Source organism: Typopeltis vanoorti, chromosome 12 (genome assembly GCF_054136105.1).
Source record: "Typopeltis vanoorti isolate ZY-2024b chromosome 12, IOZ_Tvanoo_1.0, whole genome shotgun sequence".
In the NCBI taxonomy this organism is placed as follows: Eukaryota; Metazoa; Arthropoda; class Arachnida; order Uropygi; family Thelyphonidae; genus Typopeltis; species Typopeltis vanoorti.
The window spans coordinates 30,605,460-30,620,161 of NC_143560.1; the positions used below are offsets into that span (position 1 = coordinate 30,605,460).

The window sequence follows — 14,702 nt, forward strand, 5'->3', positions numbered from 1 at the left end:
GGAGCCCTCAGGTAATCCTGCATTGGTGGCAAAGCTCGAAGAAAGGGTGCTGTCCACCATGACATGCAGGAAACGACCAGAGAGAAAGTTGGCTATACAAAGGATGGCAGGTAGACCAAAGGAAGGCAGTTTGCAAAGCAATTCTTGATACCAACATAATTGAAAGCCTTGGATCTGGATTAGGATTGGCAGAATCCATACTAATGGTTGCTGATTAACTGGTGAGCTTCTATGTAGTGAACGGGCTTTTGGTGCTCAGTTGCTGATATAAAAGGAGGGATCTGCCTTCATTGTCTATGAAGGAGTTAGAGGAAAAGAGTGATGCTATGAGGTTAGCTTTTTCTTTGGGTGCTGTAACAGTGGTGCCATCTGGATGGAAGAGAGGTGGGGGTCCAGGTGAGTAGAAGTTGCATCTGATGGCTTTTGCAAGGGACCAGAAGGCATGGTTACTGTTTGGACAAGAGATGAGTTTTCTGCTACTGGCTTAAATTTGCTGATAGTTGATTTACATGAGTGGCTGTCAGTTTGATGTTAGTAATGCACTTCGATGTAATGAGATTTCCAATGGGATATTATATTAGAGGGGTCATGCTACAAAAAACTGATGAGGCAAGGGATCTTGACATAATGGTGGATAGGAATTTGAAGTTCAGAAGTTACATAGCAAAAATTACAAATACAACTTAGAGGATAATTGCAATGTTGAAGCAAACTTTGATATGTAAGGATGAAGGAAGTCATTTTTCCTCTTTACAAGGCCTTGATAAGACCACACCCGAATTATTGTGCACAGATTTGGTTTCTAGGTTCCAAAGAAGCTGTGGAAAGGATGCAAAGCAGAGTTACAAAGGTTATATGAAGATATTATGGAATTTAGATTATGAGGACAGATTGTAATTATGTGGACTACAAACTCTGGTTAACAAGAGAAAGAGAGGTGATATGGTAGAGGTCTATAAACTTCTGAATGGGTGTTATAGGATATTGTGCGATGAAATTTTTCATTATATGATAGGTGAGAAGAGAACATGAGAGCATCCAGTTAAGTTTATTCATGGTTAAGAAAGGGATAAGAGCTAAATTTTTCTCTCATGCAGTGAGTGAGTGAGTGGAATAGTTTGCCTTTAGAGGTAGTGAGTGCATCTAATGTGAACGAGTTTAAGGCAAGATATGAAAGCTGGTTTGGGTGATGTACAGCCTTCCTTGATGAGTCCTTGACTACCTAACCAGTGCTGACAATCACAGAGAATACTTCTCTTATCAACTAGTTAATCTCCCCAATACCTTAGCTACAAGGGGTAAGATATACAGATCCTGTTATACAAATCAGCCTATAGTTTGTAGCTATAGTCTTATCATAACCTTTGTGAAGTGGGACAATTTTGCCTTCTTTCAATCCCTTTTAGCAATTAGTGACTTAAGATGTACAAATGTTTCATGTTTTCTTATATTAGTGTTTATTATGTATACATTGATTTTATTGTAGGTTCTAGAAGCTCTTCAGTTGTGCACTCAGTGTGTTAATGATGGAGACACAGAATATGAGTTTCCTTGTTTCAACATGGTGGAAACACTTGATGGTTTATGGGAAAAGAGTGCTGACTATGCTGAAGGAGTATATGGTGGTTTGAAGATTAAATGCCAGTCAGGTGTGAGGCATATGTTATTTTCGTTATTTCCCAGACTACAGGCAAGTTATTTTTCCAAAATTTAGAGTAAAAATTTAATTTATTCTTTGATATAGTTTTAAATATACGATCATCAAATTCTTGATATGTATCATCATGGGGTATACAGGACACTATGATGGTACTACATGAAAAGTTTGCATCATTGCTAACTTCCCATCAACCAATTATTCTCCAAATTAGTCTGTTATCTGCCAAGATGCCTTATTGTAAGCTCTTATATTTTTGTTTTCTAAGGTACTTCTTACTATATCAATTCACTTAAATCATAGTCTTCTTATGAGTCTTTTTCCTACCATCTTGCAAAAAAACACTTGTTTTGTTAACCTTTCCTCTCCTTTCTATTTAAATACCTATGCCACTTAAGGTTAGCTCTTCTCACATTTCTGAATGCTCACAATATCATGTTCCTTCCTAATATTTTCATTTTTAATATGATTCTGATACTGATGTGATATGTTCATTCCTCTAATTTTCAGTTGGGTCTCGACCATGCCATGTTGCTAATTCTGTTGTCTGTTTCCATTTTTAATTTGCCATCTGCACTATATATTGTACCTAAATAGTTGAAATTATTTACCTATTCTATAGATTCTCCATTCATAAAAATTGTGTCTTTCTTTCATAAATTGCTATTCATCATCTACATGGATAGCAGTGGAAATAGCATGCGCTCTTGTCTCACACTCAATTTCATATCAAATCATCTTCCTATACCTTCTTTGATTCTAACTGCTGACTTAAAACTTAAATACAGACCGTGCATAACGTGGTACTTTGTCCTATTTACACCAAATAATTATAGTGTTTTAAAGAGCTTTTCTCTTGGAACCTTGTCGTGTATATTTTCCAGAACAATCAAACTTAAATACTGATCCTTGTTTTATTCCTATTTCTTAACTATCTGTCATAAAATGAAAATATGATTCTGACAATCCTTGTTTGTCCTTAATCCAGCTTGTGCTTCTCCAAGTTTTCCTTAGACAGTTTTTCTTAGTCTCTTCTGAAGTATGTTTGCATAAATCCTTACTGGAATACTCAAGAGGGGAAATATTCCTGTAATTCTTACATTGCTTAGTTGAACAGCGGGAAGGAGTCATGACAAGGGGCCATCCCTGGAAGTTACAAAAGGAAACTGTGAGAAAGAGGGTGAGGAGCGGTTTCTTTGCATGGAGGGTGGTTGAACCATGGAATGCATTGCCTGAGAGCGAGAACGGTCAATGCATTTAAGGAGTGGTATGATAGACTTTGTGTTTCCTAGGAGTTTCCTTTCTTGTTTCTTGTTTCCTTTCTTCTTTGTCCTTAATCCAGCTTGTGCTTCTCCAAGTTTTCCTTAGACAGTTTTTCTTAGTCTCTTCTGAAGTATGCTTGCATAAATCCATTGGTTGAACCATGGAATGCATTGCCTGATGGAGTGGTGAGAATGAGAACAGTCAATGCATTTAAGGAGTGGTATGATAGCCTTTGTGTTTCCTAGGAGTTTCCTTTCTTCTTTGTCCTTTCTGGTTTGCTTTCTTGTTTCCTTTCTTCTTTGTCCTTAATCCAGCTTGTGCTTCTCCAAGTTTTTCTTAGTCTCTTCTAAAGTATGCTTGCATAAATCCTTACTGGAATACTCAATGGGGGGGGAACCATGGAATGCATTGCCTGATGGAGTGGTGAGAGCGAGAGCGGTCACTGCATTTAAGGAGTAGTATGATAGACTTTGTGTTTCCTAGGAGGGACCTTCCTCGATGAGTCTTGATAGACTTGTGTTTCTTAGAAAGGACCTCCCACGATGAGTCTTTTGACTCCATGGAGGCCTGAATAATAATAAATAATAATAATAATTGTTTTATTTCCCTTTTTTATAGAGAAGTACTTTGAGAGTTCTACTACAGTCATGTGGAATTCATCCTTCTTCTTATCATCCCTTCTGAATTATGCAATGCATCCACTGTGAAACTTGAGCATTTCTTATTGAATATCATCTACTTGAGCTGCCTTCCCACATTTCAAGTTTTTGATTGCCTTTTTTTATCTCAAGTATTGATATGTACTCCTGATTGCTTTCTTCTTGAATATTTTCTACCACTGTTCTGTCACTTCTTGTTTCATTTAAGTCTTTCAAAATATTTACTCTAAACATCTAGGATATCTTCAGTTTTCATTTTGCCTTTGTCATTTCTGATTCCTTTTACAGTATTCTTATATTCTTATCCTTTGCTCCATTTTTAAGCCTTGCAATCCTTCAGAAAATTTTGCTGCCTTTTTGATATTTATTTTCTATATTCTCTACAACGTCTTCTGAAAACTTTTGTTTAGCTACCTTTTAAACAGTTTTGCTTTCTTATGTTTTCTATGTATTCTCATATGATATCTGTCAACTTAGGAGCTAGGAACTTTTGATATGCTTTCTTCTTTTCAGGACTGCCTCTTTCACTTCTTGTGTCTGCCATGGATTTCTGATTTTTCCATCATTGCAGACAACTTTACCATGTGCCTCTCTAGTTTTATTAATCAAGGGTTTTTTCAGAGACTTCTTCTGAGTTACTAAAGATTAGTTTTTCTTTTCAAATGCCTGCATATGAAATAATAGTTTGTATACTTAAAGTTCACAGTTACGCAGCTTTCACAGTTCACCTGTGAAAGCTGCGTAACTTTGCTTCTTCTTAAAACTTTTAAAATATTATATTTAAAAGTTATTTTAGTTATTTAAAAATTATGAATTAAAGATACCAAGAAATTATATATTTGGTTTAATCCTTTATCCAAGTGTAAGCAAACAAAGTTTGCGCATGAAGTATTTTCAGGACTGGTGCAACTCATGGTAAAGGTGGTATGACTTCACATCACTTGCCTTAGTATCCCATAATGCAAAGCACATATCCTTGCAGACATGTATAATCCTATGCATTATGGGAAGTGTCACTACCCAGACCCTAAAGAATTAAACCAATATATAATTTCTTGGTATCTTTAATTTATAGTCTAACCAAGTGAAAAAACGTTCAACAATTAAAAATTATGACTCCACCCACAAATAGTTTTAAACCCATACTATAACTGTGGGATGGAGTGAGGTTTTTTTGTATTTTTATCAATTAATTTATATATATATATATATATAAAATATTTGAAAACAAGAACTAAATCTCTCAGTGGCAAACACTGAAGAAAAAAATTGATTGATTCAACTAGGCAGGCATGTAGTAAAGTTGTCTGCAAGGATAGAAAAATAAAAATGTGATAGTGGACACAAGAAGTTAAAGAAGCAACCCTGGAAAAGAAGAAAGCATATAGAAAGTTCAGAAAAAATACAGAGAAAAATATATAAGAGCTAAGCTATGTGTGATAGCTATGCAAAAGTCATGGGATGACCAGTAAGAATATAGAATGGTATCGGGAATGCCAGTTGCCTTCTTCAGGTTCATTTGCTCGTTGTTAGTGCCTGCGTGCACATATCATAGTTTTATGTTCCCAGAAGATGGCAATGTAACATTGCCAAAATATTGGAAAGTATTGATTAAAGTTTTTTAATTAATATTTTAGTACAGAGGTTCCCAACCTGGGGTACCCGTACCCCTGGGGGGTATGGGAAGCTTGTGGTGAATTGCAGGTAAATAAGTATATTATGCTATTAATATATTCCAAAAATAGTTATGTTATCAACATTTCCAGGCTATTCCATGTTGGTACTGTCTGTCAGCCACACCAGCAACATTTCAGATCTCTTTTCGGACACAGTGAGGTTGCATACTTTTTTCCCTCATTGAAGGGTCCGATAACTCAAAATGCCCAGTTAAGATTCAAGATAGCTAGTGAAATTGCCAGATCAGCACTCCCTCAAGGCTCGTGTCCATGGCATCTGCACCTCCTGCTTATGTGCGTGATGTACTGTATGTTACACACTCCAACTGCTTCATTTCGACATGCTCACAGTACACATGTTTTAGTGATAAACATAGGTTAGCTAAATTACTTTTGCTGACTAAATTTTAATCTAATCATAAGTAGCTTATAGTTTATTTTTAGCCTATTCTAAAAATGAAAGGATAAATCAAGATTTAAATACATTAAAATATTATTTATTTTTTAGCTTATTTTTAAAATGAAAGGTTAGATCAGGATTTATATACAAAAAAAATATTATTTTTGCAGACCCAAGGAATGACCACGCCAAAGAAACGTTATGTGCAATATGGTTTTACGTTTGTGCTTGACAAAGAAGGTGTGCAAAAGCCGCACATTTGCTTCATTTGCTCCAAGATATTCAGCAATGGCAGTATGAAGCCATCAAAATTGAGAGAGCATCTTCAGAATGTTCATCCTAAACATTCTAACGAGTCAGAGTCCTCATTTAGAATAAAACGAGCACGATATGGTAAGAATATCACACTTTGTGACCATGGATTTATTACCCCAAAGAAGCCAGCACTGGAGGCCAGTTATCGCATTGCATTCAGGATTGCCAAAGAAAAGAAACCACATACAATTGCTGAGACATTAGTGAAGCTGTGTGCTATGGACATGGTTGAGTTGATGTGTGGTAAAGAAGCAAAAGAGAAAATTTGCACAAATACCATTATCAAATAATACAATTTGTGATTGGATTCGAGAAATGTCAGAAGACATGTGTACAGGTAGTGGAGGAAATCAAGAAAAGTCTGGCAAGAATTAGTTTACAGTTGGATGAATTAACTGATGTCTCTAACTGCATACATCTTCTTTTTTATGAGATATATATATATCAGAATGAAATAAATGAGGAATTTCTTTTTTGTAAACTCTTGAAAGAAATAACAAAGGCAGTGGACATCATGAATTTGGTGAATGATTTTTTTGATTCAAATGGCCTTTCATGGGAATTAGTAGTATCTATTTGTACTGACAGTTCTCCCGCTATGTTGGGGGAAAAAAATCAGGTTTCACCACTTTAGTTAAAGAAATCAACCCAAATATTTTTACAAGCCATTGTATCCTTCGCCAGTATGCTTTAGCATCTAAAACACTTCCACATAATTTGAATGCCATTTTGGATGCTGTTGTTCAAGTTGTGAATTTTATCAAAACAAAAGCATTGAATCACCGTGTGTTTAAATCTTTGTGTAAAAAGGTTGCAGCAGATCATAACGTACTGCTGCTCCATACAAAAATACGATGGTTATCCAGAGGAAATGTTTTAGGAAGGGTTTTCGAACTTAGAAATTTAATAAAAATTTTAAAAAAATAAGAAATTTTTTTAGTCGAAAAAGAATCTGCTTTTGCTTCATATTTCAAAGATTCAAACTTTGAGATTTCTCTGGCTTATCTTTCTGATATATTTGGAATTCTTAATTCTGTGAACATTTCACTGCAAGATACAGATGTCATTCTCGCAGAGGCTGAAGAAAAGATACAATCGTTTCAAGAAAAATTGACTCTCTGGGGAAGAAGGGTGGAGTTAGGTAATGTTGCCAATTTCAAATCTCTTGATGAAATCACTTCAGATCCGGCATATGAACTAAAACAGGAAGTCCGTGATAGCATTATATTGCATTTAAAAACTTTGAAAGAGGCGCTTGCAAGAATAATTCCTCCTGGCCAAATGAATGAAGTCTGGATACATAACCCTTTTCATATTGATTTAGAAAAAATCAGTGACAACTACCTAGTGAAAAACGAGCTAATTGATCTCTGCAATAACAATAAACTCTGAATTGAATTCCAATCATGAAAATTTTTGGTGTATACTTGGAGAAGCATATCCCGTTATCACCAAACGTGTTTACATGGCTATAATTCCATTTATAACAACTTATCTATGTGAATCAGGATTCTCGGTTCTGTTTTCAATCAAATCCAAAACAAGAAACAAACTGGAGCCTAAACATGATAAGCAGGTATCTATTTCAAAAACTGTATCAAGAATAAAACTGTTGGTGGATAAGAAACAGAATCATTTACATTTTATGATAATGTAATTGATTTATTTACCGAATAAAACTTTTATGAAAACTTAATTACTGTTTATTTCTTATATTCTTTGAATCTGTATGGTAAACTTAAGAATTTATTTCTTATTATAATGAATAGGGGGTACCAGATAATTTACTAAAAGCCAAGGGGGGTACAGGGACCAAAAAGGTTAGGAACCCCTATTTTAGTATAAGCTGTCATTTCCTGAAAAATTTAAAGTCAGATATCAAACTTAGCTCTTTGCTTTGTTCAGATGATGTACTACTAAACACATCCAGTGCAAGTCTCGAGGGTTCTCTAACTAAAAATTTGGCATGAAAATGAGCAATAAAATGACCAAGACTGCGAAAAGAAATAGGAACATAAAAAACTTCAGCTTCATTCTGAATAGAGAGCCCATAGAACAAGTAAAATATTTCACCTATTTCGGCACAGTTTTTTTAGTGAAGATAGCAAGTTAAATGTGGAAATAGCAAACAGAATGAGTTATGCTGTTATGGTGGGGAGCCAGTTGAATAAATATATATAGAATAAGAGAGAAATTAGTCAAAACACTAAATTAGTAGTATGTAAGAGAGTGTTCAAACCAGTTTTAAGTTATGGATAAAAGAGTTGAGTTAGAAATAAAGCACTTGATCAAAAGATTAGAGGCCACAAGACTGCGAAAAGAAATAGGAACATAAAAAACTTCAGCTTCATTCTGAATAGAGAGCCCATAGAACAAGTAAAATATTTCACCTATTTCGGCACAGTTTTTTTAGTGAAGATAGCAAGTTAAATGTGGAAATAGCAAACAGAATGAGTTATGCTGTTATGGTGGGGAGCCAGTTGAATAAATATATATAGAATAAGAGAGAAATTAGTCAAAACACTAAATTAGTAGTATGTAAGAGAGTGTTCAAACCAGTTTTAAGTTATGGATAAAAGAGTTGAGTTAGAAATAAAGCACTTGATCAAAAGATTAGAGGCCACAAATATGAGGCTTCTTAGAAAAATATTGGGAGTGAACAAGTGGCATCAATGGCAGAATCATATTAAAAATGAAGACGTTAGGAAGGAACTCGGCATTGTTTGCATTCAAGAATGTGTGACCAGGGCTAATCTAAAGTGGTATGGTCACTTAAATAGAATGGAAGAGGAAAGTTTTACAAAACAGGTGTTTGATGCCAAGATGACAGGAATAAGATCTAGAGGAGATCCAATGTCTAGGTGGATTGATTCAATGAGAAGTGCCTTAGAAGAATGAAATATTAATACAACAATATTAGAATTCTGACAAGTAATAAACTAATTTGGAGGAAAATTGTTGATAGAACTTAATTATGTAGTGCTGTCATAGTAGCCTGAACACCCCCCCTTGAGGATACATATCAGGAAATTGATGATGATGATCAATGATAATATATTTGTATTTTTATTTATTTTTTGCATAATCCCAAAACTCTTCTCTAGTGACCAAAAATGGAACTTTTTCATGGCACTTCACGTTTCCAATAAGTGGAGCAGTGCTTTCATACTGCATGATGAAATTCATCTTTCATCACAAGGCAATCACATAAAGACAAAGACACACACAAAGGTTAGATAAGAACTGATACAAAATAAAACTTTTCAGTAGTATGTCCATTTTTCTTTCAAATAAAATCATTCACTATTTCTACTTTCTTGAAATTAAATGATTTTCAATTATCACATGCAATGTCTGCCTGGCTGACTGAGTCTTTGAACCCCTCCACAGACAATGATTGTCTTTAGGTCAGAGATGAATTTCATTCATCACCTGGTGTGGGACCACTGCCCTGCTTATTGGAGGCCTTGAGCAGCTTGAAAAAGTTCCATGTTTGATCTCTACAGTAGGGTTTCCGGTCTATCCAAAAAGTAAATAAAAATTAATATTAATAACATATAAAATTGAGAAAAATTGAAAAAATCCTTACTCCACTTATAGTACTATTGTACTATGAGTTTACAACCTTTTGCAGGTGGGAGTCAAAAAAAAATCTTAAACTCATTTACTGAAGAAAAACCTCACAGCCACTAGCAACCTATTCCATTAATTCACCTCTCTCCAGGCAAAAAATCTAGTCCTCAAAGATATGTCTCTGTGATAAAGCATGCATGTTTACCTTTTCAACAGTTTTGTAGTTATTATATTAGTAATTTTTCTGCAGCACATCTAGGAAACGTTTTAGATTAAACGGTGCAGCAAACTGTCCTCATTATGTGTATCCTCCACTGAATTTATTCATATCTAATGCTTCAAGAAAATCTGATAAAGCACATATTTTCTTGTTCTTACTCTCTCTCTCTATGTTAAACTTTTAATAGAATATTAATAATCTCTTATAATAAACTTTTAATTTCTTTCTACACCATTCATCTTAAATTAGGAAATGCCATGTGAACTGTTAAGCCAGGCAGTAAAAGCAAGGTGCTCTTTATTATTATTATTATTACATCAGACTTCTATAGAGTCAAGAGACTGTTTGCAGGAGGTTTCACTCTCATGTACTCATTTGATCATGCCTTGACTTAAATGCATTCACCACACTTACAGGCTACTTTATTTCACTTTATTTTCCAAGTCCTGTCAAAGTCTTCCATGACTTTTGTTTAGTTAGTTTTACACAGTGTTTTACATTTTTACATTTTTCACTATATTGTCTAAGATCACATGCTGTGCTTGCCAGGAACTTTCCAGTATGCTTTCTTCTTTTCCTTCACTGCCTCTTTAACTTCCTGTATCCACCATGGAGTTCTAATTTTTCTGTCCTTCGAGACAGCCTCACTATATGCCACTCTGGCTGAATCAATCAATGTTTTCTTCTGGATTTGCCACCGAATATCCAAGGTTTGGTTCTTGTTTGCAATCTCTTTCATTTTTTATTGAATAATTTTGTGTATTTGAGTCTACAGTTCTCTGAAAGCTGTTAAACTTTGATTTGTTTTAAAATTTTGTATGGAGACTCAATCATCAGGGCAGTACTTAATGAAAGTATGACAAAATTGTGTTTCCTTGGTGCAAAAATTCATGATATTAGCCACGCCATCTGGATGCAAAAAGGTAAGTCGAAGGAAATGATTGTCTTGGTTGATACCAAGATTTGAGAGGCAATAAGTATTCTATTAGGGAGGATGTAAAGGAATTGTTAGAAGAGACAAAACTGAAGAGTGAGAAAGTGAAGATTTTAAGTCTCCTTCCATGCTATGATAGAGGCATAACTGAGGGGGGCATTGATAACCAATGAGTCTATACATAGATTGTGCAAAAGGAATGATGTAGAATTTGTGGATCTGTGGTCTCTGTTTGATGGAAAGAAGGATTTGTACAATGAGGATGGACTGCATCTGAATGGTTTTGGTGTTTGATGTCTTGAGAGAGAGCTTTGTTCACTGAACATGCTGACATGCAGATTCAGGGAAACTTAGCAATTAGGGTGGACGTAAGTGAATTTGTGTGAAGGCAACCATGAAGCAAGTGAGTGTAAGAATGACCAAGTGAGGAATCTAGTCTCTCAAGGAAAAGTGGTGGGTGGGGGAATAAAGGGATGTTACTATTTCTATAACACTAATACCAGAAGTATCAGGAACAAGAGAGATGAGGTTTTGGCAGTGCAACCTTGCCAAAAGTTATAGGCATTAGTGAGACTTGGCTTACAGCAGATGATGTAGTTACAGGGATTGAATGCGAAGGGTTTAGTATTTTCAGGGAAGATAAGATGAGGGGAGGAATACTATTGATGATAGCAGATGAATTGCAACCAAAACAAATAGGAGACAGGCAGGAGGATGGCTGTCATTTGAAGCAATCTGGTATGAGATTAAGACCAGTAAGACAAAATATAGTGGTTGTTAGTTGTTGCTATAGGCCAGGGAATTCCACAGATGATCTGGAAGACATACATCGCCAAATTAGTACAATGAGTACAGGTCGGGTGATTATCATGGGGGACTTCAACTATGGAGATATAAACTGAAAAGAAGAAAGATCACATGACAGAAAGGAAATAGAATTTATACACCTACTGAAAGATAATTACTTAAGGCAGCATGTGATAGAGGGGGACTAAGGGCAGGAGAGTATTGGACTTGGTCATAGGATCAGAAGAGCTATCCATAACCATTTTGACAACTTTGCCTCTAATTGGTGAAAGTGACCATGCGGTCTTGACTTGGGAAATTGTAAAACATGAGGAATATTCTATCAAGAAGGGATATTTGTGGAACTACAAGGCAGGTAATTATGGCATGCTTAGAAAGAATTTTAAATCTGTACCATGGTATAAAACACTGCAGGATAAGTATGTTAGTAGTGCATGTGATATAGTTAAGGGTCATCTAGAGGAAGCAGTATTAAATTGTATACCTCAAGTAAGGAGGGTTAATTGGGTAGGAGTTAGATGGATGAGTAATATCATTAAGCATGTAATATCATTGAGCTGCAGAAGAAGAAAATGCTGTGGAAGAAATATAAAGAGAAATGTGACCAGCATGGAAAGGAAGGCAAAATCAGATTATGAGAAGAATTTAGCCAAGCAGGCCAAATGAAATCCCAAACAGTTTCGTTATGTAGCAAGTGAGAGGAAGAATGATTATGGAAGATTGACCTTAATGAGTGATGATGGTCACAAGGAGACGAAAGTGGATAAAATAGTTGAGTTACTGAGTGACCACTTTGCAAGCATATATCTTCCTAGTAAGGTTACCTGCTTTAAACTATGTGACAGATACTAATGCGGAAACAGAGGTGAAAGAATTGGAGGTCCTTAGGATACTGCAGAATCTGAATGTAAATACAGCAAGTGGGATTCAATGGGATATTAGCTAGGGTTTTGCAAGAATGTGCAAGAAAACTGGCAATGCCTTCGACTAAGCTGCTTAATTTAAGTCTCAGCTCTGGTAGAGTTCCAAGGGCAAAATTATTCCTTTCCATAAGGGAGGTTCTAAGACTACAGTAGCAAATTATAAACAAGTCAGTATTTTAGGCTTGGTGGTAAAATTAAAAAATTGGTTAAAAAGAGAATTCAAGAATGGATAGACAAAAATATGATACTGTATGAGGATCATCATGGCTTTGTGAATGGTCAGTCATGCTCTAGTAATTTACTAACTTTTTATAATAGAGTAACAGCTGAGTTGGATAAAGGAAATGGCTTCACAATGATTTTGCTGGATTTTCCAAAGGCATTTAACTAAATACTAAATGGAATACTGTTACGCAAATTAGAACAAATGGGGATGGATATGACACTGGTTGAGTGGATTAAGAGGGTGACTACTTGATATCAAAAAGTGGTATTTGGAGGAGCAGAAATGAGGCAAAGGCAGGTGACTAGTGGTGTGCCATAAGGTTCAGTGCTGGGACTATTGCTGTTTAATTTGTACATAAACGATATAGGAAATCACCTGAAAGGAAATATTGATGATGCAAAATTGGGTAGAGTGGTTAATCAAGTCAATGGTGGAGAACTTGCAGGACGATTTAAATAGTCTGTCAGTATGGGAAAAAGTTAATGGGCATCAGTTTAATGTTGAGAATTGTAAAGTTATGCACTTTGGGATAAATAGATTACAAGCCATTTATAACATTGATGGCATGGTACTCCATGAAATAGATGAAGCTAGAAATTTAGGGATGGTGGTAGACAGAGAGTTAAAGTATAGAGAACATATTACTAAGTTAGCACATATGATTACTTGACTAGTGAAGCACACATTAACAAATAGAGATAAGGAAGTTGTAATTCCTCTTTATAAGGCCTTGATACGCCCACATCTGGATTACTGTGCTCAAGTCTGGTCCCCTGGGTTTCTTGGGGACGTGGAAGCAATGGAGAGGATTCAGAGACGAGTGACCAAGATGGTGAGTGGCCTGTGGAATGTGCCCTATGAGGATAGATTGAAGGTGTGGATTGCAGAAGTTGGTTGATAGAAGAAAAAGAAGGGATATGATAGAGACATTTAAGTTGCTTGAAAATTTTTATAGGATAGATGCAGGGGAAATGTTTCAGCATTTGGCTAGAGCAGGGGTCGGAAACCTTTTTGAACCAAAGAGCCTTTCCACCAAAAAAATTAATTAAAACAAAATTTTGGGAGCTGCAACTTCAATTCGATTTTTCCTGGTAATTCAAATATGATAACTAATATTTAAGGAATTGACAGCGTATACTAGAAATATAAATTAAATAAACTTTAATATATACTTTCGGAAAGTATATATTAAAGTTTCGAAAATATCGGAAAGTATATATTAAAGTTTATTTAATTTATATTTCTAGTATACGCTGTCAATTCCTTAAATATTAGTTATCATGTTTAACCAGCGTATAAGCCTCTCAACAAGAATACTGGTAATTCAAAGTTGCCATTAGTTCAAACTTAGGTAAATTTGTTTTTAATTCAGTACGTCCAGATATCAAATACCACTTTTATGTTTGCATATAAATTTTTTATATGTTCAATAAATGAAACAACATTAAGTTTGATTAAGTTTTTAATCACAAAACATGTTTATGTAAGTATAATATTGCAAAAAAGTCAGAATTTGTATTGCAAAAAGAATTAGTCCGAACAAAAATACAATGTTATGTATTTTAATAGATATTTGATTGTTTTAATTTAAAATTCACTAATGAGACTTTTGATTTTGCATCTTCTCAACCAATTTACTTAAATCTGGATTGTATGTCGTGCATTTTAATAGTAATTCGGCTTTCAAACTTTCATCAGTCAATTTGTTCCTATACTTATTTTTAATGTAATTCATTGAAGAGAAAAATTATTCTCAATTGTACATTGAACCAAAAAGACTCAAAACTCCGAAAGCAGGTCGCCTGGAATTTGAATAATTAGTTGGGAAAGAATTCCAACATTTAAATATAATTTCCTGTGGTGTTTCTTCCATAGTTTCCTCATTTTCTTCAAATTGTGCTACTATTTCCTGAAGTTTTTGTACCCAGATGTTTTTATTCTGAATTTCCAGAAGCTCCATTTATAGTTCTGCAATCGATATTCTGGGAAAAGCTTCAATATCTATTAATTTTTAATTGCAATTTAACAGATGTAATATAAATTTCATCA

At 34.9% G+C, this 14,702-nt stretch overlaps 1 protein-coding gene across 1 annotated transcript in view; it reads left to right on the top strand.

The window, feature by feature from the left end:
• LOC150100659 (death-associated protein kinase 1-like) overlaps positions 1-14,702 on the top strand; it is a 441,829-nt gene that overhangs the window by 382,717 nt on the left and 44,410 nt on the right. Inside the window, exon 17 of the mRNA XM_090401850.1 lies at positions 1,487-1,690. Coding sequence (XP_090257976.1) covers positions 1,487-1,690 — 204 coding nt within the window. The remainder of the gene's footprint in view (positions 1-1,486; positions 1,691-14,702) is intronic.